The sequence below is a fragment of the Epinephelus fuscoguttatus genome, linkage group LG9 (assembly GCF_011397635.1).
Source record: "Epinephelus fuscoguttatus linkage group LG9, E.fuscoguttatus.final_Chr_v1".
Classification (NCBI taxonomy): Eukaryota; Metazoa; Chordata; class Actinopteri; order Perciformes; family Serranidae; genus Epinephelus; species Epinephelus fuscoguttatus.
The window spans coordinates 27,148,186-27,175,702 of record NC_064760.1 but is presented as its reverse complement, the minus strand read 5'-3'; the positions used below and the strand labels follow the sequence as shown (position 1 = coordinate 27,175,702).

Sequence of the window (27,517 nt, the reverse complement as noted above, 5' to 3'; positions counted from 1 at the left end):
GGACCGTATTTTTTAATTTGTTTTCCTACTCATCGATTGCACTGCAATACACTGCAACAGAGCAGATCCAACTGCAGTGCTGTGTTTTACTGTGGCTGTGTGGGTGTAAGTCTTTTTTTAAGAGTGAGAAGCAGAGAAAAGAGAGAGAGAGAGAGAGAGAGGAGGAGGAGATACAGTTTACTGCTACATTTCTGAGCATGTGTAAAAGCAAACTGTAAAGTGTAAATGCAGCTTTTTCTATCTGGAAAACTCTAACCTAAATCTGAAGTCGTTTGGTTGTTTATTACGCAGAATTAGAAGCAAAACTAAGCCAAAAAAAAGAGAGAGAGAGAGAGACAGGGATGATGAAGCCCCGGTGGCAGAAATCTAGTGGCAATTTGCATCCGAGTGTTGCCTCTATAAGGAAGAAAGTGGCGTCATTTGTTTGAGTGCAAGCAGATATTTTTTGCGTGAGACAATAGTCAGCCAGCTGAGAAAGTTCCCCTCTGGTTACGACTTCAAAATTAAGTGAGGATAGTTGAATATTAACCCCCCAACCTCAGCCACCATGGCCCCCAGTACAGTCTGTGGCCTTTCAGACCACTGACGGCCTTTTGGCTGACCTTCTCACTATGCAGAGTCCATACAGTGTGCTGTGACACATCTATGGAGTCATGTTCAGATGTAAGCGCTGGGTGACATGCTGCTGGTGCTTGTCATGTTTCCCACTTGAGATGGTAGTGGAAATGAAATATTTTCCTATAGTTAAGGTGCCACCTGAAAGATTTAGTCAGTGGATGCTGCTGACTGCTTTTTGGCATCACAGTGGAATTACTGTCAGCGTTATTGATTCTCACCACGAGTTTGTGTTTAAAGTGCTGCGCTAGATTCATTAAATGGACTACCCCCCTTCTGTCCCTCCAGGACTACACCTTGACGATGTACTTCCAGCAAGCGTGGCGGGACAAGCGTCTGTCGTACTCTGAGATCGCCTACAACCTGACTCTGGATAACCGGGTGGCGGATCAGCTGTGGGTCCCTGACACCTACTTCCTGAATGACAAGAAGTCCTTCGTTCATGGTGTCACGGTCAAAAACAGGATGATCCGTCTCCACCCGGACGGCACGGTGCTTTATGGACTCAGGTAAGCCTTTTACTGCCCTTCCTGTCGCATCATGACTATTAGTGGATTGATCAGGAGGCATAATGAAGTAATGTGACTGTATCAGACGCTTTGTGTCTGACTGAGTCTCTTTAATGAACTTTGGATTTAAACCATTGTGGCTCTTTCCTGCTCAGCTTGACAACATACAGTCAAAGGATCTTTTTTCTTGTGTTTTTTCTTTACAACTTGGGTCTTATTTTTGTGGTTTTGCCATCATTATTATCAGTAATAATAATATTCTACTCACCAACTTAACAGATGAGATCTTGGAACACAGCAACATTGCTAAAAATAGAAACATGAGCAGTCAAGAGAAGATAAAAAAATCATCAGGTTAGCTAAACAGCTAAATTATTACCCAGGCATCCATCACAGTTAAATGACTGGACATCTGTACTCACAATATCCTAGCTGTGAGGCAACACAGTTTTCCAGCACAATGAGGGACACTTATAGACATTTTAGTGTGCTAGACTCAAAAACAAAAGTGATTTAAGATCTGGGGATTGCAACCTGCTGGTTTCAGACCGCCCAGGGGGTTGCAAGGCAATTCTGACATGATTAACAAGATTGGAAAGAAGATACAACAAGGCAAGGCGAGTTTATTTATGTAGCACCTTTCAACAGGAAAGCGTTTAGCTTATGATATAAAATGCATGAAGGCAAGGTATCAAAGAAACACACAGCGATATAAAGGGACACACATGAACAGGATTTAAGGAGGAAGCTAAAAATAAGATAAAATTGATTACAGTAGATTAAACTAGGGAAGGAAATTACAGTTCAGTTATATACAGTGCATATCAATAAATAGTCCTATTTTGCTTTCTTTCTTTTGGCACTGTGTCCATGATTTTAGTAGCTTCCTCTGGTATGCATGCTGCTTACAGTCAGAAGTTAGTAAAACACAGGCAGAGAGAAGAGTCTCTGCAGATATTGGGTCATAAGTGATGATCACTTTTATATAGGTCTATATTTTTTTATTTATTTAAGAAACCCCTGCATATATCTTTAAGAAAATGCAGTGGCAAACATAAAAGTTTGGTACATCTATTTAAAAGAACAATAAGGGATTATTCAGCCCAGCTGTTAGAAGAAAATGTACAAATGCAAATCACAGATACGTTTCATTTGCACGTTTCATACGCATCATGACGTAATATCTAAGCAAGACCAACAACGCTTATTTTTTGGTGACCCTTTGCGTCGTCTCCAACAGTGTTTGTGGCACTGACCCTGGGTATTTTGACAAACCCACTGGCCAGGGACATAAATTTAGACAGTGCAAAAAAAAAAAAGCAAACTATGTAAATTTTTCTTTCGTCTGTTTTCTTCAGAAATACTGAATAATTTTATCTCTTTGGAACGTCTAACCATTGAAATGTGAGGAGACCATCGTGTTTTAGTTACAGTACATGGACATATGCGAGTGTTTGGACAAAATGGTTGGAAGCCAGCGTTTTATTATTAAACTGCCTGTCACCGTGTTTCCAGATCTCAGCAATATTTTCATATCTGAAAGACCTTATGGCCAAGACTATGAGAATAAGACCTGCGTTGTAAGAAAGAGAAATCATCCTTTCACAGCTGTGTACAGGAAAAGGTTTACGCCTCCATATTTTAGCCTTTCACATCCCCTGATGATCATCAATATCAATAATTGATCGGCTGTGATCAATAATGAAGCAGGGTGGTGCAAACAGTCGAACTGAGTGTGATTGTGCAGGATGGTTCAGCCCGTCTACAAGACGTCTCTTTGTGGTGTTGGACTGTGATGCCTCTGAGGAGACTGTCATCCATAATTGATAACTCATAATCAATAATGTAGCAGTTCAATACAAACACTGAATCTGTATTTGTACTGATGCTGCGTATTTGACTTCACAGGCTAGCACAGCGCGTCCATCACTGTGCTGCTGCCTCCTCTGATCTGTCGCCTCCTCTTCATATGTGTGTGTGCAAATGATCTCAGATTAGTGTCCGTGTTTAAAAGATGAGATTATTGTTGCTAATTCAAGATGTTGCAGCGTTCAGTCATTCTCCCTCTCTACACTCAGATGCCCTTCTTGCGCAAAGACTGCTTAAAAAATTTAAGTATCTGCACTGCACCAGATTATTCATCGCTACATTTTGTTTCAGCAGTCGAGAAATGTGATTTATAACGCTCTGACTCAATTATATAAGCCCAAACACATATTTTTGCATAACAGTCAAACAGCAATGGAGGCTAGGAGAGGGTTGTTGTGAATTTGAGGGTGTGCGTGCAAGCAGAGAGATGTGGTTGTTACCTCAGATACGTTGTCCTTGTCAGTGCTGGTGCCTCCCGGCTCCTCCATTATTTGGTTCGTGGGTTTGGTCCAGGTTTTATTTGATGCTAGCAAGTCCAGACACAAGCTTCTGTCAGAGTCAGCCCGGCCAGATGCCTGTGCGCTGTGAGCACGCTGACACATACCTGTAGAGACGGGCCGGCTGGTTGCAACAGCAGGGCTTTAGTGGATGTGGAGGGGATGGCTAACTGAGAGGAGGCTCAGAGTCCTCGACGGGAAAACAGGTCGTATGTGAAAACATGTCTTGCCAGGGTGTCTGAGGGCACGACTGTGTCATTATCTGTCTGCTTATTCATTAATTTTAGCTCTTATCATCAGTGTAAAGGTCAACAGTGGTGGAACAAGGATTTAGATCCTTTAGTTAAGTAAAGCTGCAATACCACAATGTAAAAATACTCTGTTACAAGCAGAAGTCCTGCAGTAAAATGTTCTCTCATTGTGCTGCAGAATGACCTCTGTGAGAATTATAAACATTATATAATTTAATTCTTTTTACTGATGCATAAACATGTAAGCAGCCTTTTATTGATGTGTATGATCAGTGTGGTGCTATAGTTATCTACTTTACATACTGCATATAAAAAAAACATGCTACACATTTTATAAATTAATCATCTGTTTTGTTTGCGGAATCATCATATGTAAATTAATCACAGTAAATACAGCTGTTAAATACATATGGTGCAGTAATGAGCACAATATTTTCCTCTGAGATGTAATGGAGTGTAAAGTAGCCCAAAATAGAAGTACTCAAAATTGTAATAAAGTGCAGTACTTACTTTCCCTCTCCAAAGGTCAGTCTTTGTTAGACTACTTCATTTGAAGCAAAAGAAATCTCAATTTTTTGTCTTATTAAATGCATTTGTCAGCCTTAATAATGTTATAGTAATGTCATCAGGGTGTTCTTAATTTAGGCTTTGAGACAACTCAGCTGATGTTTGGTGTTTTACCTCTGACTGTTGAAACTGGATGTAGCCTATGTTATTCTAGAAGAAGAAAAGCGGATCCATTGTGTTGTTTAACGATACAGAAAATGGGCTCCATTTGGTTTTCTACTGTCCTTTCTGTTGTGAACTGTGCGGTACTTTGTTTGGTAAGTTAAAAATAGATGCTCAAAGACTGAGGTGACTATTCATATATGAAACATATAAAGAAGCCTGGGAGAAGAGAGAGAAAAGCTCTTTATTGAAATAATCTGAAAATATCTGGTAGTTCATTACATGAAGAGGTCATTTGGGATTTTGTGTTTGTTTTATTTTTATTTTGTGCTTCTTTTCTTTTCCACATGCGCTGTATGTGCAGGACCAGAGGATGTGTAAAGCATAATGGTGTCTTGTAATCACATGTAGGATGGGCCAACTAGGCATAACACAAAATAATTTAATAATAATATAAATAACATGTAACAAAAAGTCTGTGTGTCAATCTTGGGCCATGGAGTTTGAAAACATGGTGTTTTTATGCATAACGGAAGGTCCAATGAAAAGATGGTGCCCAGATGCATCATGGGAAATGTAGGAGGCAGTGGTTTTAGAGGTTCATCCATACTAAAGACAAAAAGGCAGGATGTGTTGACCTCTGTTGCTTAGATTTGAACCACTCTTCCTTAAATTAGTGTCTTTTGAGTCACCTTATCTTTATGTGAGTGTTATATTAAATTACTGGTGTACACCTATATTGTCAAAGAGTCAAGACCTAGACACCCATACACCCTGAAAAATACAATAAATACTTAATAATAACTTGTATATTCTTGTCCAACTCTACTCAGTATAAACACCTTCTGCACTCCAAAACCAAACATCTACAAACAGCTCACACGGGAATGTAATATATGACATATACGCCCCTAAACAAGAGTCATGTTGCCACATGTTACCTGTATTATTATCACATACATACATCCTCTGGACATATGAACATAAAAGTTCAAAACATACATGAAATACCTATAGTAAAATTTGTATATGTACATATATTAAAATAACTATATGATGACTTTCTATACGGTATTGTATGTTGCAACCATATATGTAAACAATATATATTTAATTTACACATGCAAGTTTACGAAAACTACATATATGAAAAATACTGTGTGCTTGCATATGTTTTTAAATTATTTTTTCACACACGTCTATTTTTTATAGTTACATATATAATATGAACATATATTGATAGGCTATGGGATGTATATATGTACATAACTTATATGTCTACATTATAAGCATATATTATATATATATGTGCGTATATAAAAAATATCATTATAATTATTTTTTGTACAGTATTATAAGTTGCAACCATATATGTTAAGGATTAAAATATGCAAATTTATGAAAAAAAACCCATGTGCACAAAAATTCTATACTTTCTTTCATAAGATATATATTTATCTTTTATATTCACATATTTAATATTAAAACATATTATAAATATACAAAATATTTTATATTTGCCATACATCTATACATGCATGTTTTTAACCTATAAAATGTATGTGTGCATTTACATACATATTAATATATGTATTAAAAAAATGATATACGTGACATATATGTGGTGATAAATGCATTATACATCCATAAACATATTTGTATGGGCTTGTCATATACGTCCATATAGAAAATTGTTCCAAATTCTAACAGGTTTCATATATAGTTTATACATATATGTTTCCACGTCATATGCACATATATTTTACATATGGAAATTCAATATATGTACATGTTCAGAATACAGTTGGTAATATCTTTTTTTTTTAAAGATATTTTTTTGGGGCATTTTTAAGCCTTTAATTGATAGGACAGACAAGTGTGAAAGGGGGAGAGAGAGAGAGGGAGTGACATGCAGCAAAGGGCCACATGCTGGATTCGAACCCGGGCTGCTGCAGCAACAGCCTTGTACATGGGCCACCTGCTCTACCACCAAGCCACCGACGCCCCTGGTAATATCTTTTTGAAATTATGCACCAATGTGTTACAGATCAATTCTCCTGCAACATCAAATTGCTCGTTTGCTTTTTTGAGACCTCTAACACTAGTAAATATGTCACGCCATAAGATGTGATGTTGTCTGACTAAATCCTTGCATAATAAGCAGTAAAAGTAAACATATTATTGGCCTCAAAGGTGAGCGTGGATTTGTGCTAAACTAACTGAATTTAGCTAACACCGCACCTGGGGAACACCAGTAGATTAGAGTGTTGTTTAGTTTGCAGGAGGCATTAGATGTCTGTGTGTGAGTGTGTGTGTAGGATCTGTGTCTGTGGGTGGATGTGTGCGAGTGGGCGAGTGTTATTTTTGGGGTGCATGCGGAGGAGGAAGGGTGAGGGCGTTGTTTACTCCTTATTCCCTGGATATAGAGTGCATCCCGATCCTGCCAAATCCCAGTCTTCAATTACCAGGAGGAGCAGAAAATTACAACAGTGCTCCCAACTGTCACTTTAGAGCTCTGGTTGACTCTCGGGGAGAGGCAGTCTGATCTAATTACCCAGCCCCTGAAAAGGCTCAGCCAATAACACAGATACCGCCCAGGCTGCGAGAAAAGAAACACACACACACACACACAACAGAAAAAACACACACACACACACACACACACAAACTCACTCCGCTTAGTCTTTCATTTTATGCAGGAAAGGAGGAAAGACCAAAGACGTTCGGTGCATGACTCCCAATGCATGTCGCTCACAAAATCACAGAAGGGGTTGAGAAAGGAGGGAGAGCCAGAGAGAAAGAAAGAGACATGAAGGTCAGACTTCATTCAAAATGGAGAAATTATTAGGATTCTCCCTCCTCCCTCCCTCTCCTCTCGTCCCCCCTCCTCTCTCTCTCTCTCTCTCTCTGTGAATATTGTAACTCCATTTGTGAGAGGACATATCCTTGTGCTATGGAGACTGACGTCCTCTTTTGTCTGGGCGAGGAGTGTTCCACTCTGCAGCTCAATAGATGACATCGCATGGCCAGGAGGAGAAAGCTGCTGAGTGGTGGAAGAGAGGGATTTAAATAAGCCTTTTTTTTCTGTCAATACCATCAATATGAGCTTAGCATCGCCTTCAAAGTTATCCATCTCTCTCTCAAACTATTGATCAGGCAGGGTGCTTTGCATGTTGTATGTGTTTTGGATGTGCCTGTACTTTGAAATTAAGAAACCTCTGCTTTGATTTGGCATGCTCTGGCACATGCTGGACTCTTTTTGTTTCCACTGCAGACATTTTATTTTCAAATTTGGCAACAGTGCCTGAGCAGGGAGAGACAATCCTGCGTGCCATGTTTCCTCAGCTCAACGCGGCTCTCTATCCAAAATGGAGGAAGCTTCTCCATCTTAATTTAACTTCTAACTCTACAATGCCCATGTAATAATATGTCAGTTTAATTAAGGGATGTGCAGGTTTGCAACCTGCTTGCAAAAAAAGAAAATCTCTTTCTGCATTTGCTCTCTGCTGTGATGCTCCCTCGAAATGAGATTCTGTCTGGGAATTCGTGGTGGTTGTGTTATGTCCGTAAACAAGGTCATTTGGAATAAAGGTGCACAGGCTGCCTTAGGGGGGGTCCACACACACACACACACACACACACAGACACACACACACACACACACACACACACACACACTCACGCTGAACTGTGAGGGAACATGCACAGAAGAAAAAACAAAACAGCCTTTTTTTAGAGCTCCGTGTCCTATTAGCTCCGACGCAGAGCAAATGTAGCGTGTTTGAATCTGCGTGATCTGTTAGAGCGTGGCCTCTCCTCCGGCAGGTTGGGATGAGAGAGAGGGACCGGCCCTGATGTTGATGAAGAGCAAACAAGCTTGTGCTTCATGATCGCTGCTGCTGCTGCCGCTGCTGCAGAGGTCCACGGCAGACTCTCGCTGCAGCGGAGATGACGAAGAGGAGGAGGAGAGGCGAAGACGGTGAGGGAATCCTGCAGAGAAATCCTCATCTCTCTCTCCTCCTCCCTCGTTATAAGCTGTTTATTAATTGTTAACGTGGGTATTGGACATGCTGGCGAGGCCAGGAGATGCAGGAGCAGCTCTTGATCAGTGATGCAGAGTCTCAGACAAAAAAAGCTTCAAGACTTCTGCTGATGATGTAGGTGGGCTATAAATAGGCTGTTATTTTTACCCCTGCCATTTTGGCCTCATTTCCACTTTTCCCCTGTGCTTCCTCTGCCACCATGATGATTTAGTGGTGTTGATAGTGATGATGGTGAGTGATCAGTGGCCGGCTGGTGAGCACAACATCCCAGTAAGTTGTGGCCGTAAAAGGGGTAAACTAGGACAGATATAAGACTCCTGTGTTAATCCCCCAGTGCACCATGGCCCTGCTAACTGGCTCTTACATAAGAGCCCAGAGAGCAAGAAAAAGGAGGCAGAGAGAGCGAGACAGAGAGCCTGAGTGTGTGTGAGGGAGAGAGAAAGACTGCGCGTCTCTACAGCTCAAAAAATGAAATCCTAAACTTGCCAAGCTGGGCCCAGGGGAGCTGCAAGTCTTATGTAGACGGATTTCAAATAAACTTTTGCTCTTAATTATTAAAGACAAAGCACTCTTCAAGATAAGTTTGTAGTTATGATGAAGTTAAGAGAGGAAGGATGTTGTGATTTAGTTCTTCTGCTACAGCATCCCTCTGCTCCACGGCACAACTGTTTATTCCTGAATGCTGAGCAGAGAACAGTAAAGAACTGTTTCTAGAATATGCACAGTCACAAAATAAAAATTATATATTTAGAAATTATATTTAAAAATTTGAAATGAAATATATATGTATATAATAATCTCCATCTCACCGACCAATGTAACGATAATAACATCAGACAACATAAATTATTCTGGCATCAAAGATTTTGTCATCCTTTTTATATTATGACAGCGATCCCTTTAACATCTATGGGTGTAGTATATATATACTGCAAAACTTCAATTAATAGCCCGGGCTATTATTTGCTCAAATCACTGGAATCAACAGGCCTATATTTGGGACAGGCCTTTAATTCCTTTCACACAAAACTGCTGTTCAGCAAAGATCAGGAAATATAATCAACTGTTTGTTTAAACTAATATGAATGTTACTTTTATAAAAATAAGGCTAAGCAACCAGACCAGGTGTCTAATTGAGACCAGTATATATTTGTCAAAATGTGTAGCCACACTGGGCTCGAAAAAGGGGCTGGGTGCTTAATTGGGACTAGGCTTTTAATTGAAGTATTAGGGTATATACACACACACTTTGATTTAGAAAATGGTTTCAAGTTTCAATTATAATAAAGTCAAATATAATAAATTATTATATCCCTCTGTTTTAATACTACTACTACTAATAATAATAATGATGTATAACTGTACATTGCATTATCGTAAATCCCTGTTTTCGGTCATCAGTTATCGTATCATGAAAATCCTTCACTGTTGCAACCCTAATATATATAGTACTCTAAAATGGCATATACCTCAATTAAGTATTTCATCTACACCGCCCTTTTATTAGTTAGTTTTATTATTAGTTGCCTTAACAGGGGCGCCACTAAGGGGTGCCCAGGGGGGCCCCAGCCAGCCCGATACAATCACTGGCCCCCCACCCCTCTTCTCATGTAACATATGTCAGTATGAGAGGCAACTATGTGATGTTTTTAAACTGTAGTAAATGTTTTTAATCAATGTTACCCTTCAAATTAAAGCCCTATATTAGTCTTTTTAAGGAAAAGGACAATCAGCCTTTTTGAGGAACAATGAATCATCTGGCATGTATTGATACATAAACATTATTACAGAACTAAAATGTTAACTGTGCCTATGTACATCAGATGATTAGTAACATTAACTGTTAAACAAATGGAAAATTAACAGAAATTTAATGCAAAATAAAATCTCAGTGTGTTATTCCTTTATTCCCCGTACTTTAGCTAATTTTTTTTACTAAAACAGCACTATAATAGAATTCCTGAAATTGAGTGGCTTTTGGTTTTGGTGTAAGATTTTAAGCGGCTCCATCTGGCCATCACTACGAAACATTTTCAGTCATTTTTAGAATTAAGTCTCAGTATCTTCAATCAAGACTACAAAATTCCCATACGAAAAAAAAAAAGAAACTAGAAACACATTATAATTTCCTGGCTGATTTCTTTCACACAAATTAAGAAGATGTTGCTTTTAGGAAGCAATAACAGACAATAATGAGCCTGTAAAATCTAATTTTACCAGCTCATTTCAATGTAATCTACTCACAACTCTCACAGACTATTCCCATTGTCAACTATGAATGAATGGACCGCTAAAGCAATAAATTGATAACTTGATAGTAACCTGTTATGACAAGGAAAACCCAAGGTCATGGCTAATACATCAACCTATACTGGGAATTCTCCCACAGGCTGCTATTATTGTTAATGGTCGCATGATGCTATCATCCTATATCAATCAGTGTGTGTGTGTGTGTGTGTGTGTGTGTGTGTGTGGAGGGGGGGAGGTTGTCTAACTAGTCTAGGATGCTAGATTTAGTCCCTGTAGTTATATTGTGTGTCCAGTCTCCCTCAGACAGCCTCGGGGGTTTGGCACGGCCGGGTGCCAGCCCGTCTCAGCTCTGGCCAACTTGTCGTGTGTGAAACAGGAAGTGTGTCGCTCTGAGTGAACCTGTCGGATGCGGCTGGCTCACACTCGGCGGCTCTTTATGACAGGATTTTGTGACCAGAGGTTGAACCCTGTTCTTGTTTTATCTACTTATAAATAAAACCAGTGCTATGTGCTCATTCCAGAATGAAATGTTTACAGCACGGACTCATTTTGTTTTTGCATTTACTTTACAAGAAATATATGTTCAATAGCATTTTGTACTAACTGGCAATGATGCAATATATGCACTGATGGATGACAATTACATTTCTCAATAAAAATGAATTGCATTGCATTGTGGGATAATAGTGTACGCTTAAAAATCAAGCATTTTTTGTGTGCAAGCTATTTGTGTACTGTGGCACTTCTGTGAACGCATTGCATACTTCAAACCTGCTTATAAAGAGTTTGTAGTATGTACTTATAGGACATGGCTCAGGTGTTAAAGAGCTAGGAAATGTTTCTCTCGTTTGATCGATTGCTACAAAAACTGATTTTTATTTATAATTTCAACCCTTTTTTATACATGACATCCAATGAGAGCAGCTGGTATTGCACATATTAACAATAATAATAATAATGATAATATTAATAACAGACATATTTTTAGGTCCTTTCCACATACTTATTATTTTCTGTTCTCTTATAATTTCTCTATGCTTATATATAGCATTTAGACTTAATTTACCAAGCTAACTTTAAACTTACGAAACTGCAAATAAAATATAGGATAAAATGATCAAGTGGTATCAAACCAGCAATGAACAAGGCTGAAAGAAAAGCCTACACCAGGAGCTGGGACACAGTGGAGAGCACAGAAAAGGGGTTAAACATACAAGGTGGAAAAAAGAATATTGTATAGTTGCAATGATGAGTAGGAGATTTCTTTAGAGAGCCTTAAAACAGGGAATTAAAAGAGCAGAGAGAGCAAAGTGACTGGCCGATCATTATTGATTATTATTATTGTTATTTATTGTATTTTTTTGTCAGCAATCTTCTACAAGGATATATCAGGACCAAATAGTATTGGAACCACTCCTGTCAAACCATACCTACATAAAAAACATAATATTGGTATGGTTTTGCTTGCAGCCAATCACTGCAAGGGTTCTTTGATTTAATGCGACGTGATTGTCCCACTGCCACAGCTGCAGCCCATACAGTCTGTGGTGATATCGAGCGCAGTGGAGCTGGCAGTTCACGTTACCAAAACGTGAGAAAGTATGGCGACACGCCTGTGTTGTCTGGTGGTATTTTAGACAACCGAGTGACTCCATTCAGGTCATGGGGATCGAATGAAGTTGAAAAAAAGCTATCAACTGAAGGATTGTGTTGAGTGCTCCAGGAATGAATTAGCATTTTTGCACTGACCGTTCTGTCATCAGTGGGTTTTTTTGCCTGAAATAAGGTCTGTGGTTAACACAAGCTTAAGAGACTTTCACATTTTGTTCTACAACATAACATGTGTCAGTAATTACCCCACTTGTGAACTCTGAAGCTTTTTTTTTTCTTATAAAAGATGGTTGCTAACAAGTGGCTAAGTAAGACTACACAATATCTTGGTGCCTCGCTGTGGTAGGTATGTGAAGTCACGCAACTGTGGTGTATTTCCTTTGTAGCCTAACTTTAGCTTTCTACCTCTGATGATTGAATTTAGGCTTTAAAAAGATATAATAGTGGTATTAATTTGTGAAGATTATCTTGTTGTACAAAACATGTGAATATCATCATTGCCACAGAACTTATTTTCTGCATTAATCCAAAATCCAGTTGGATTTTTGACAAGGGAACCAGAGTGACACTAACTTCTGTGTCGGCCTTCAAAAAACTTCCTCCCCAATGCATGCTATTGGTATTACTTTAAAGGTACTAGTCAGTGGCATAAGGTGGTTACAATGGGCCCCAGTGCACACGATTATGAAGGGCCCTATTACGCCCTAGTTACAAGTTATGAAGCACACACACACACACACACACACACACACACACACACACACACAGTTTTTAGCAACAGTGGGCTCTAGTTTCGCAGACTGGGCGCGGCGGAGGCGCAGCGCACCTGCACTTCGCCAACTGGGTGTGGCCAGGCAGATTTTGTAAGTTTGGCACACTGTGCGCTCTGGCGCAGCTACTCCTCTATCCCACCTCCGTCCCTCCAACCGGCGCAAGTCAGAAAGAGGGAGGAGAGAAGGCGTGGAGTGGGTTTTATGCCGCATTCGTTTGGCAATCCAGGCCGGTCATTCCTTGTCGGATTTATATGACCATATGACATGTCTGATCTGAAAGCGTTTCATTGCAACAGTCCGGAAAACATGGCGGTGCGCCGTAAGTTTGTTTTTGTTTGCATGGTTGCTGAGCAACGGAGACTTTGCTGGTTCAAAAGACTTTAGGCTACAATGGGCTTGCACAGACTTTTTTTCCAACACAAATCAACAATGGAAATAGAAATGCCATTGCAAAGTACTTGTATGATTTTTACAACACACACGCTTAATTAAACAGCATATACAAGGACAAATTGAGGACAAATAACTTTGTTTACCATTCACAATGTGCGCAGCCATCTTCGTCGTGACGTCAATTCTACCGACTCAGTCTACCTGGACCTTGCCCGAGTTTGATGACGAGACCTCCGGGTAGAACGGGTGTTCTTTTGTACCTTTCCAGACCGGAAACGGTATCAATCCCGGTTCCGGCTACCAATAGAATGCAGCATTATGCAGCCCATTCACATCACACCAATCACATGAGCCCCTCTCCTCGCCCTTAAATGTGCCGCACGAAGGCGTAATGAGAGTTTACTCAATTCGCCATGGCAGAAGAGAACAGCAACATCAGACGGTCAAACTTCTCCCAGGAGGAAACTGATGTTTTGGTCCGGGAGGTCCAAGCTCGCAGTGTCCGAATATACGGAACTGCGAGCAGACCTCCACGGGCTGATGATGCAAAGGTAGCCTGGGAGGAGGTCACCACAATCGTAAATCAATGTTGCGTTTCTCTCGTGCAGTCTCACTCTATTTCTTTTCTTTTGACTTTTCTAAGATGACAGATGCTGAATATATACTCCCTATCTGATGCTGTGGCTGTTTGTGGTTGGCTGAGAGGGATGTGAACTCATTAGTTTGCAGCTGTGTTAATCAAATCAGATTGGGTTTCCATTACGCGTGCCAAACGTGCCAAACAGTGCCAGTCCCCTTTGATCTGACATCAGATGTGACGGGACAGTCGATATAGAGATACATTTATGCGCTGATTGCAGATAGTTGCATTGAATAGTGTTTTTTTTGGGTTTTTTTTTTTTATTGTTAATGTGCCTGATATTCTGGAAACCTGCCTGTGAGGTTTTGGTGACGTGTGCGCACTGTCCGCCGGTCAGCCAAACTTCAGCTTACACCGGCTGCGCTCTCCCTGCGCTGACAGTAGACGTGGTTTCAGTTGGCAAGCTTTTAGCGCACCTTCAGTGAAGCCTTTAGGCACGAAACTGTCACTGCACCAAGCTGGATCTGTCGACACCTCCCCCTGCTGCACCGCCACACCCATCTCAGCGCACCTCGGTCTGCCAAACTACCAAACTGAGCGCGCCTTGGGTTGTGCTGCTCGAAAGTAGCTCTGCGCAGGGTTTGCCACCCTGCGCTGCGCCGGGTTTGCCACCCTGCGCTGCGCCGGGAAACTAGAGCCCAGTGTGTCTTACAGCCGCTTTTACGTTACATCCACTTGCAGATACTTGATATTGGACACATTAACATACAGTACATATTACACAGCAATCATCATTACATATCTGTATAAGACAAATCTACAAAAGAAAATATTTGTTTAACTTGATAGTTTTTTATCGGTAAATTATAGTTTTTTAAACAGTTTATGTAGAATAGGTTTATAATTTGTTATAGATTGATACTGTTTTACAAAACCAGAACACCATGATGGAGATGGGTTTGCCTTATTTAGGGCATGTATGGAAAATAGCACCATTTTTGTTTTAATGTGAGTTCTTCTTTGAACACAGGTGTATTTCCAGGTGGCAGTTGGGCCCCTCCATCCTATGGGCCCCAGTCAACTGCACTCCCTGCACTGTCTACATTTACACCCCTGGTACTAGTGTTGGTGGTGGTGTTGTAATTTTTTAAACAATACCCAGCCCTGCTTGGGTGACTCTTTTTTTTAAATCGATTTTTTTAAAACAGCATTTGATTTTTTTGTTCATCTGTTTCTGTATCAGCTGCTCCTCAGTTATACGGATTTGTCATCATTCCGCTACATCGTACTCTGCGCTGAAGGTCAAATGAAATGAACTGGGCTGCCTCGGCCGGCTCTATAACAAACACTATATTTTCCATCCCACTCTCTATGTGTAGGATCACCACAACTGCAGCCTGCATGATGGACCTGCGCCGCTACCCTCTAGATGAGCAAAACTGCACCCTGGAGATTGAAAGCTGTAAGTACCGTTGTCCCTGACAACCAGCTCTCACGCCCACACGTAGACGTAGAATTAAACAGATCCCACGTACACATGCAGCTCTGAAATCTGGTTTGAAAACAGTCTGCCGGCCCGGTGGCGGCAAGGTAGAAGGAAGGTTGATAAGACTGCATGTAAAATGCTGAGAAAGGCTGATGAGATATCAAGAGATACGCATCAAGAAGAGGAACATCACTAATGGCTCACTGACTGATAACATCCAGCCTAATTAATTCAACTCCAACTGCAGTGGCTTCCCAAGGCGTGGAGGAGCCTGATTAGGTCCAGTGTTTCAGGGGTGTGCTGATAGTGGATGTTATGTGCAGCTTCCTCCCGAAAACTGCCTCCATGTTTGTACAGTACAAAGAGCTCATTTCACATGGAGTTTGTAATTGTACGTGATCCGGCGTTCTCGAGTCGAGGGAAGGAGGGAGTGTGGAGGAACATGAGAGGGAAAGACGAGGTCCTCTGCATGTTTTATCTGGGTCCCCGGAGAAAAGGATTATGGGGCTGGGATGTGGTGTAGGGCTCAGTCTTTCCGGGTTTGATCACACTATTGCCAGCAGCGTTAAAGCAGCACAAAAACAGCGCGGGTCAGAACCGCCTCTCGCTGCTCCTCTCCCATTATGCTCGCCATCTCTCTCCTCATCACTCTCTCTTTCCGTTTCTCATCTCCTTTCTTTGCACAGTCTCATCCTCGTCTTTTTTTTTCCTCCCAGCCTTTTTATCTCTCTCTCCATCACTCATGCTCTCTTTTTTTCTCCTCCTCCTCTCTCAGGCAGCCCAACACAAAATGCACACACACACTCCATCTCTCTCTCACACACACAGCTCCAGTTTTGATCACCAGGCAGTATCTGCTCTCATATGGATTAACTGGCAATGGTTTTAACGTTGGAATCGCTTCATGCCAGAGCATGCTATTTTATTCAGACTAATGAGCCCAGAGAACTCTCACTTCCCTTGATAAACTTGATGCATTTTTAACAGACACAAGTCTTAAAACCCCAGATCCCCTGATACATCAGCAGCTCACTACTGTGGCTCTGACCACTGGTCTCACACGCTGGACTGCACCGAGCAATAATTGATTTCTACCTCTCCAGTACAACATCTATTGTAGTGCATACATACACATGCAGATACACACCCACATACATATGCATATCTTAGAGCCTCTGCTGCAGTGTCTCTCTCACATGACAGCCCAGGATGAATGCAGTGATGTAATACATTGACATCTTTCCAAACAGAGACAATGATCCAGAACTAATGGAGCTACAAACTGACTGGCCAGTTATGTACACGCCATAAAATGCTCCCTTACGCCATTCTTTGTGCCAAATCCTCCCTCTCCAAAACACCCTCCTGATCGCAGCGGGTCATGGATGATCAGAACTGAACTGAGCTGCACATCAAAACAGCAGCATGGTGGACTTGGGCCCTAATTGGGATGACGTGGGGCTGCACAAGGCATGGAGAGAAAGCTTACTCTATCAATTTCAGTATCAACCACACTGTGCTCCACAGCTGCACCAGGGTGTATTCTGTGTTTTATTTCACCCCGGCAACAGTGGAGTGGTGCAGGAATGAATCCTAAAACCCGGAAATGAGTTAGCATTTTCAGTTCCCTCGTCTCAAAGTCAACAGGTTTTTGAATGTGTTTTTGGTTAAATGTCGGTCAACACAAGCTTAAGAGACTGTCATGCTTTGTTCTATGACATAAAATCTGTCAGTAAATACACTGTTTGTACATTTAACGCCTTTACATATCTTAAAAAAGACAGTTGCTAACAAGTGGCTAAATAAGACTGCATAACGTCATCACAGCGAACCCAGTTTTACAGCGCTGTTGTAGTAGCAACGTTAAAGTCATGTGACCATGGTTTAGTTTGTTTATAGCCTAATGTCAGCTTTTTACTTTTGCCAAGTGCATTTAGGCTTCAAAATTCATAAAAGAGGTGTTCATCTGTGAGGATTGTCTTGCTAAACAAAACGTGCAAGTATCATTAACGTTTGTTTGCCACAGAGCTTAAAATTCTAAAACCTAATAGAAAAATCCGATAGGCTTTTTGACGAGGGAACCAGGGCGATGCTAACTGCCATGTTGGCCTACAAATAATGTCTTCCCTGGAGCTGTACTTGACATTCAGAGCATATCTATGATTCAGAGTCTGAGCCCAGATCGCCTGCACATGGCTCTCAACATGAAGGTGGCTGATCTAGCAGCTAGCAGTGCTAACAGTGTAAACTGTGCCAACAATGGCAACAGTGCTGACAGAACTAATGTTATTACATAACATGTGTAGGAGCCAAAAGGTTGGTGTAACACTTCTGCAACTACGTTGTTCAGCCACTTTAGGTTGGAACAGTGTTGTCAGTGATTATTGCCATTTGAGCACAGTGCAGAGTGACTGCTGATTAGCTAGCTAGTGATTACATACACAGGGAGTCACATGCACTAACATGTACACACGTGGCTGGCCTGTGTACCACAACAAAGAACAGAGAAGCTCAGATTACAACACACACAGGGAGTGTGATTTCATTCTTTGCTCAGGACACCATTACTCCACTTACAAAGCAAATACTTGTGTGCTAAATAAATACTACTAACAAGTATTGTTTGTCTAGTTTATTCCTCATATGTCACAGACTTCCACCGTTGTTCAGAAACTACTAAAAGACATCAGTGAGCCACACCAGTGCACCAGCTGACATTCTCCTTCATTACCATGAGCACACATTTTTTTTTATATGGAGTCAGTCCCACACACACACCTCCTGCTGCTGTAAGTACTCACTAGAGCACCTAATGTGGATTAATCCGCAGCTAAAAATAGTCCCTGACAAACTCAGAATTTACTCCTGTTTGAGTAACATTCACTAAAAGCTACAGTGTCTGGCTGCGTATGATTTTTTAGCCTGATTTTAAAATAAAACTATATATTTGTGACCTGTTGTGCAAGATTTACATCTTTAGTAGGATGCTGAGTGCCACAGACAGGATAAGTAAGGCAGAATTTGTAAAGAGACAGAATAAAGCATTGTTGTTTTTGTAGTAGGCGATTCTGAAGGAAAACCAACACTTTGGGCAGGTAGCTCAACCAACCACCAACCCAAAACTCAACATTCAGCTATATTTCTCCAGATTCACATACTCCACCTTTAACTTCTTCACAGCAGACATTTTGACGTGTCTCAGTGGGAAATACACGGGTGTAAACAGATTAATAATGTGCGTTCAGGCCTCAGTTTCAGGGTCCTGGAGTTGTTCATGCAGGTTCATGCGGGGAGCAGTCATTGTTGATATTGTTAGCAACACCCATGCTTTCCTCACTATGACAAGCCAAACTGTGCTGTGAAAAAGGCCTATGGGTGAAGTTAGCTGCCTGTCCAACCAATAACAGCCCAACGCGAGCACCATGACTAACTTCACCTTGAATGTCACAGCAACAAAGAATTGTGTGTTAATTTTTAAAAATCAAAGCCTCGCAGTTTAATTATTCATCACACCTGAATAGGTCACTGCCTCTATTTTGAGTGTGACGCAGACAGAGTAGAACTGGGAGCAATGTGAGGGAGAGCGGAGATGGCTGCTCCCTGTTTCCCTGCGACGCTGTTTATGTCTGAGACAGTCTCCAACACTGGAGTCCCCCGAATGCAACTGCAATGGTTTGCATGCATGTGCGACAAAAACATGATGCTCCAATTCTCTGCTGTGGTATGTAGCTTTAAAATACAGCAACATGTGGTTTGCTATTGTAGAATGTTTTGCTCCCAACATTAGTCTTTAGGTTTATAGTTTTAAGTGACAACCATACATCCATTTTCACATTTTAATGTTGTCTTTAAGGGTCATTCTCCAAACCATACAAACATATATTTGAAACCAATGTCCTACCTGCAGCTACAGTCATTGTTTCAAGTTCATAAGAGTAAGTTACAAAAACAAACCTGCTTCACATGTTGGTCTAAACACAGTGAATATGTAGCTACATTTATTTGTGAATGTTGTTTGTTTGTGTTGGTGATGAGGAGAACAAAGGTCTTATTGAAAACTCTTCCTTGTTGGTGTGTTCAAGGAAGCTCCACCATGAAAGATATGAGAGTTTGTTGAATGATATTTTGTTTTTGAGCTGTTGTTGGAAAATCAAAGATAGAAAACACATATATGCCATGTTTCTCTTTGGTCTTTACACCTATGCAAGTGATGTTTCTGGTGCTTCCTGTGAGCACTTAAACATACCACCAAAAAAGGATTTTTAAAATGACCTGTTTGCTACTGTGTTAACATGCATTTATAGTTTGTCTCTGACAGCTAACAAAAGTCACTGAAATTTTTTATGTAATGGATTACAAATCTGAAGAGTCATGTTGGTTTTCACAGTGTTTTGAAATGAATGTAAACCACTTAAGAATGTGTGAATGCTGTAGAGCAGCGACTTTCAGTCTTTTGGCTTGTAGCACTTTAAAACAAAGCCAGGACAACTTTACAGGGGGGACTACCCATTGTTAAGACAGCCCAAATTCAGACGCCCTGTTATCCAAAAAAATGTCCCACTGGACCCAAAGCTTATTTCTCCAACAGCCCATTATCCCCACAACAAACATGCATTGCTCCGAAGTCCTGTTTCTCCGAAAAAAACAACAACATTGCATTGTAAATTTCTGGAAACTACGGATATGTTACATGTCAACAACGCTGTGGTGAATATGATGAGGTTCAGGAACATAAACCACTTGTTTATGATCAGGAAAAGATCGTTTTTGGTGTTAAACCTCCATGGTTGGTGGCACAAATGTCACTGGAAAAATGGGGATGGGTAGGCAAAAACACTGGTGTGACGTAGTCTCAAATGTTGCTGGGAAACTGAGACTAACTGCAGGGAGAGTGTAATGGGATTTTGGAGCAACGGGTGTTGTTTTTTTTTCTTTTTTCCCCAAATCTGTTTATTGAGATTTTCCCAACAAAGCAGAAAGAAAGCACACTTATATTTGGTCAGTCCAATATTGACACAACAAAAAAGTAAGTAGTAAGTAAAATAAGAACAATACAAATCGAGACAGGGCTAAGACAAGACAAATACTACAAACCAAATCAGTGACCGGAACAACACAAAGAACAAAACAACATAGTAGTAAAATTAAAATATAAAAATATGTGAAAATATGTGCATGATAATAAATATTACACTAAATACTAAAACGTAATATAATGGTTGTTAGTTGGACAACTGCCTGTCTGTAAAATAGACGATCATTCATTCAGGAACATCTGGAAAGTCCAGCTCTCGTAAGGAGCCCCTCATTATGCACCTGTTTGACAAAATTAAGGACTTCCCTTATCCACTGAGTGTGTGAGGGAGGTGTTTGGGAAACGGGTGTATTTTTGGGATAATGGGCTGTCAGAAACACCCCCCAAAATAAACGCAATTTAATGTAGCCGAAATTATTTTGTTTTTCCTTTTTCCATACTTGTTAATTGTCTTCTGACCCCTCAAATGTACTTTGTAACCACTTGTCGGGAACTACTGCTGTAGAAAATGGTGAGGGGTATTTGTAGTGAATGAGCTGCATTTACATGGAATCAGGAAAACTGTAGACGGCAGGTGGAAAACAGCTTCTGAACAGCACGGAAAAAACAAACAGAAAGTCCAACAAAATGACAGGACAGTAAAACAAAACATGCATGACACTATGTTGCGATTGTGATGCCCTATTGTTTACAGAGAATTGAATAAGATATATTAAAGAAATTTATATTGTGTTTATTATTTCATGTAATTTTCTAATAATGTCTAATAATTGCAGATAGCCCATGTTTTTACCTTATGTTAAGATGCGTCGCGATGTGACGATGGCAAAAAAGTTCAAATAATTCAACTTGTTACTGTTGCCAACATTCTCTGCTAGCCGCCAACTTCACCGTCCTGCTCTTGTCCATTAAATTAAAATCCGGTTTGCACCTGCTGTCTCCCTGATTCCATGTGAATGAAACATGAAACACACAAAACCAGTGACACTGACTATCAACATTTCTACACTAGATTATGTATATTCTAAACCATGACCGGGTGATGGTAATGTTTCTGTTTGGTGTCTCTGCAGATGGCTACACCACAGATGATATTGAGTTTTACTGGCGAGGTGGAGATGGCGCCGTGTCCGGGGTCGACAGAATAGAGCTGCCGCAGTTCTCTATTGTGGACTATAAACTCATCTCTAAGAACGTGGTCTTCTCTACAGGTAGGTACAGCACTCAACTTTAGCTTTGGTCCTTTGCAGGAGCAGGTTTCCTAAAGCACTTGAGCTGAAAACAGGTTATTTTGGAAAAAGGACATTTACTTTAAATTAAAAACACTCCTTTGTTTAATCTTTAATATTAAAATCCACACACACAATAAAAAAGTCAGATGTGGCTGGCTCCCAGGTGTCAAGGAAAATATAGCTTTTAGTGAGCGTCATTGAGGAAAATCTATTTCCATCCCACTTCCTCTCTCCCTGTGCCTCCTTCAGGTTCCTACCCCCGCCTGTCCCTCAGCTTCAAACTGAAGAGGAACATTGGTTACTTCATCCTGCAGACATACATGCCTTCCATCCTGATTACCATCCTTTCCTGGGTCTCCTTCTGGATCAACTACGACGCCTCGGCTGCCAGAGTGGCCCTGGGTAGGATTGCCTCGCCACCGCTGACCCTGAGAAACAACCCAAAGCTAAATGATAAGAGAGCATAAAAAGAGCCGTTTAACATACATTGAGCCTTTAACATTAAGACTTGCTTTAGATCTGTATGTTACTGCGTCTGCCTGATCTCTGTTTTGACCTGTTATTTTCCCAGCGTTTACTTTATTCCTCATTAGCTCTAAGCATGTGAGTGATAGCAGTGTGTGATAGGCTGCCTGGCTAAATGTCTGTTGTTCAGAGATGACTATATGCATGACTCATGCAGAGCGAGATGCGCTGCAGCTCGACCTTGAAGCGTGCTGTCTTTCTCTCTGCCTGTCTGTCTATCGGAGCCTCTCATTGGTCGGAGATCTCAGCTTATCAGAGCCAGATCACAGCTAAATTACTGTAAAGCTGAGCAGAAGGTGGCAACATTTGCTTAAATGCACCTTACGCATTTGAATATTTTTACACCAATGTCAAACCACCGGTGATGCTGAAATGAAAGCTCCCTTTAGTGCTAAACTTGGGTATGACAGGTCAGAGCAGCAGAGGAGATGGCTTTGAGCTTTATGTGTGTCGTTCTTGTCACACACCATTTGTTTTCTGGAGTGGGACACATGCGGGTTGGAGCCCCAGACGGTGCGTTCAGAGGGTAACGTAATTTAAAGATCTGCCTCCTCTCTGTGTCCTGAGAATGTGCAGCAAGCCAACGCAGCCAATGAGAGACGAGGCTCCATGCTACAGTGACACTGCTGGCTGCTGGGTTATTTATAATACGTGTGAATCTGACCAAATGCAGATTGTGCATGCAGATGACTAATGTATCAAACACAGTGTGTGTATGTCAAAAAAAAAAAAAACAGGTGAATTGTGCTGTGACTAATAGCAGATGTTTACAGTGTGCTTTTATATAGCCTACAGTTTGTTCTGTGGCCATTTGAATACGTGATTAGATATAAACCTCGTGAAACACACACTTACTCACACACAGTTTCAGTCTCAGGAGGTTTCCAGGGATCCTTTTATCCATATGGGTTCACATTATTTCACGCCTGTCTGTTTGCTATAAATACATGCTATAAAATGTACACGATAAACATGAATGCTCATGTTCACGAGCACATACTCATGTTCTGTGAAGATGAGCACCTGATCTCAGTTATTTTGATGTTCAGCAACTCCAAAAAAAGAGACACCTTTGTTCTACAACCAGAGAATGAGTTAGCATTTTAGCACTTAAAGTTCCCTCGTATTGCAGGCAATGGGTTTTTTATGGGTATGGGTTTTTGGTTACATGCCTGAAATAAGGTCTGTGGTTTAGACAAGCTTAAGAGACTTTCACGTTTTGTTCTATGACATAAAATACATCAGTTAATAGCTAATTTGTGAGTTTTAAAGCTTTTATGTGTCTTCAAAAAGGCAATTGCTAACAAGTGGCTGAATAAGAACTGCAGAGGTTGTCAGGGACATAATATGTCATCACACCTAACATCACCTTTACAGCTTTGTTGTGGTGATGACATGCAACCATAGTGTAGTTCATTTATAGCCTTATGTTAGCTTTTTACTTCTGGCGATTGTTTATGCCTAAAAAATCATAAGTAGTGGTCTTTGTAAAGATTATCTTGCTGAACAAACATGTATTGTAATGCTTTTGTTTGCCTCAGAGCTTGTCTTCTGCAATTATCCAAAACACAAGGGAAAAATACCAAAAGCTTTTTGTCGAGGGAACCAGGGCGACGCTAACTTCCGGGTATCATACCTGCACCACTCCATACTGGAAACAGTTTACTGAATAGTGAGGTGTAAAGTCAGATTTCGGACACTGAAACTGAACATGCTAACATGCTAACAGGTATAATGTTTATTATGTTTGTCATAGTTTAGTGTGTTAGCATGCTAAAATGTTTTAAATCGTACTAAGCACAAAGTACAGCTGAGGCTGATGGGAATGTCTTTAGTTTTGCTGGTCTTTTACCCTGGTTGTATTCTTAACCTGTCGTTTACCAACATTGGTCAGTGGCCCTCAGCGTCCGATACGGACACACCAGGGCACTCTTCAGCGGTGGTATAAGATGCACTGGACAACTGCACTTTTTGATGCTCTGAGACACTGCCGTCATATAAAAAGGGAGAAAGTGCGTCTAAAACTGAAGCTGGAGGGGGTACATAGAGCATTATAGTTTGACATGTAGGACCACTGACCAAGCGTCTGTATTTGACGAGTTGGGACATTAGGTATTGGACGAATTAAAACTGTGACCTGACAGTTTGATAAAAAGTTAATGAATCACCAAATTTAATATTATTCACCCTGACGAGCACATGAATGTTTGCACTACATTTCATGGCCATCCAACCAACACTCAAAACCACAAATGTCAACCTGCTGGTGATGTTAGATGAAAAGTCAGGAGATCGCCAAAGTCAGTAGGATACATGTTCTGGGGACAATGAATGTCTGTACAAAATTAATTCATCTTAATCCACACAGTTGTTGTTGTTGAGATATTCCAGTCTGTACCAAAGCGTTGCACCAACAGATTGACCTTACCTAGAGCCATGCAGCGAGCATGGCTAAAAATCTAACACAACCTTTTGTCGTCTTTACCACCTTATTTTTTTTTTTTACTGTACAGATCATGGTAAAAATGACTTCACTTTCTTTCTAAACGTGTGACCTGTGGTATCCAGGGATCACTACGGTGCTGACCATGACCACCATCAACACCCACTTGCGAGAGACACTCCCAAAGATCCCCTACGTGAAGGCTATTGACATGTACCTGATGGGCTGCTTCGTGTTCGTCTTCCTGGCCCTGCTGGAGTACGCCTTTGTCAACTACATCTTCTTCGGCCAGGGTCCCCAGCGGCAGAAGAAGGCGGCCGAGAAAGCAGCCACGGCCAATAACGAGAAGCTGAGACCTGACCCCAACAAGGTACATGTGCAGGCAAACTTCCTCTACAGGTATCTGTGCTGTCAGTTAATGTGTGTGTTTGTTTATGTGGGAGCAAATGACTTCTTCTCCTGTCAAGGTCAATGTGATGCTGTGATCAATGCTTGATGTCCTTTACCAGCACTCTTTACTCCTGCTCTAGCTCTCCGTTTCTCACTGGTTTAGCTTTGTGTATCAACTTTATGACTCAGACTAGGATCTGAAAGAGTGAATGCAGAAGCAATGATTGGCTTATGCTTTATCTCCATATTTCTGTGTCTCTCAAAGGGCAAGGCGCCTTGGAAAAAAAAGAATCTCTGGCTGTGGTGCCAAAGCCTTCCCTTTAAATTTTATTCAGCTGCTAACGTTAGCAGGAACAACAGCAACATAAAAAATAAAACACCCTTTCCTTCTGAGTGTGGCAAGCTACGATTTCCCCTAAGTAACAGTGCTGATTTTGTATGCTTGCAGTGGCTGGTGGGAAATGTAGTTCAGAGAGATGATGCTCTGTATGCCAGAATGAAACAGAGGGAAATTGACGCATATGACTCGATGTGGGATCCCATCTTTGTGGACGATGCCGCATTAGGACTAGGCGAGCAAAGAAATAAGGTACTGGAGGTTTTGAAAGTCAAAACTAACAATGTCATCAATCTGAATCAACCCAGATCAGAGGAAAATGCTGTAGTTTTTGTGCATTTCTTTGATTTCTATAGATTTTTAAGGCAACTTTGATCATCACTCCCACCATTGTGTTTTTTCCCTCTCTTGGTTTGCTCTTCATGCATTTTCCTGACAAACATGGCTCAGCAGTTTGATTTCTCCAGGCATTAATTTAATCTTAACTTGGGCTATACATCTAAATTGATGGGAAATGACAAATATGGCAAGAGAGAAGAAAACATCAGTAGCTTCTCTTACAACAATATCATTCAGATACAAATACTGTACAATCTCAAAATTCTTAACTCTTGTAAGACTAAGTGAAGCAATTGAACAAAAAAATATCGCCAGATAAGAGAAAGAGATCATTTGCAGTTTGATGAATAGTGCCAACTAAGTGGCTTCGCTTTCAAAGTGAGTTACACAAAAAAAAAGCAACAAAACACAACAAGCTCCATTTACAGCGGGACAGGATTGGATTCTAGGGACGTTTTTCCTCAGAAGTCAGGCTATGGATGAAGAAATGTTGATCCGAATTCACTTCCCACAACGTCTTTCCTGACCTGCCCCCTGAACCTTTTTAGCCTCTCCTCCATCTTTGCAAAGTCCTTACTATTTCTCTCAACCTTCTCCTGTCACATTTTTTTCCTTTGCTTTTCTCTTTTTTTATTCAGTTTGTCTTGTGAATCGACAGAATTTTAACCACACTCTGGTTGAAATTCTGAGATGACAATGAAGATTTCTCCATGAGAATTAGTTTGTGGAGTGCGTTGTGCTCTTCCAGGAATGTTACCTCATAGTCTTGTGGTTGTATTATCACTCAGATATTGATTGACAGATGATCAATAATTTTCTTAGTGCTTTTAAAGTGCTTTAAATTTTTATTCACTGTAAGTAACACAATTTTTGACTCATTTGCATTACCCATTCTAGCACCTCATCAGTATTTTTTACACAGTGAATGACTTAATGATCATTGTAGCTAATGATAATATTAATAGACTTAGATTAGACTTAAAAACACTTTTAGATTTCCCCTTGGCAGTAACTTCTCATGGCTCCACCTGTTTTTACACCCTCACACAGATGACTCCCGACGACAACATCCTGTTCAGCACCCTGGAGATGAAGAACGAGATGGGTGGTGGCGGGGATCTGTCCCGGGGCCTGGGAGCACCCGGAGACCCCCGCAACACCATGCTGGCCTATGATACCTCGACACTGCAGTACCGCAGGGCAGCCATGGCCCGCCAGAACTATGGCCATAGCGCCTTGGAGCGCCACGCCCAGAAGAAGTCACGCCTACGGAGACGGGCCTCCCAGCTCAAGGTGAATATCCCAGACCTGTCCGACGTGAACTCTATCGATAAGTGGTCCAGGATGATCTTCCCCACCGTCTTCTCCTTCTTCAACGTCGTCTACTGGCTCTACTACGTCCATTAAACCCGGCGGCGTCCCGTGGCCAGCTTGTGGCGGGCATGAAAAGAAGAGGGGGGGGTGGGGGATGGGGGAGGGGGGTTAGGGAAGATGAGAGAAATCAAGAGAGAGAGGTGATGTGTGTGAGAGAGAGAATGAGAGATAAACAGTGCACCAACTTTTTTTTAGCTGGTTCATTTTAGAAAAAGTGGAGAGAATGCAAAGACTTTTGGATGGACTGCAGCAGCACCCAACACTTCAGTCAGCAGTGACTCTTTTAGGATTTGGGA

General features: G+C 41.1%; 1 protein-coding gene across 2 annotated transcripts in view; it reads left to right on the top strand.

Annotated features, from left to right (window-relative positions):
- gabrb2a (gamma-aminobutyric acid type A receptor subunit beta2a) overlaps positions 1 to 27,296 on the top strand; it is a 44,358-nt gene extending 17,062 nt beyond the window's left edge. Inside the window, exons 4-10 of one of the 2 annotated variants that reach the window (XM_049585190.1) lie at positions 904 to 1,124; positions 15,440 to 15,522; positions 21,655 to 21,792; positions 22,063 to 22,215; positions 24,907 to 25,151; positions 25,620 to 25,760; positions 26,898 to 27,296. In XM_049585190.1, the coding sequence (XP_049441147.1) occupies positions 904 to 1,124; positions 15,440 to 15,522; positions 21,655 to 21,792; positions 22,063 to 22,215; positions 24,907 to 25,151; positions 25,620 to 25,760; positions 26,898 to 27,254 (1,338 nt within the window). In that variant the 3' untranslated portion in view covers positions 27,255 to 27,296. The remainder of the gene's footprint in view (positions 1 to 903; positions 1,125 to 15,439; positions 15,523 to 21,654; positions 21,793 to 22,062; positions 22,216 to 24,906; positions 25,152 to 25,619; positions 25,761 to 26,897) is intronic. The other variant, XM_049585191.1, reaches the window with a different exon arrangement.
- Positions 27,297 to 27,517: the final 221 nt, after the last annotated feature.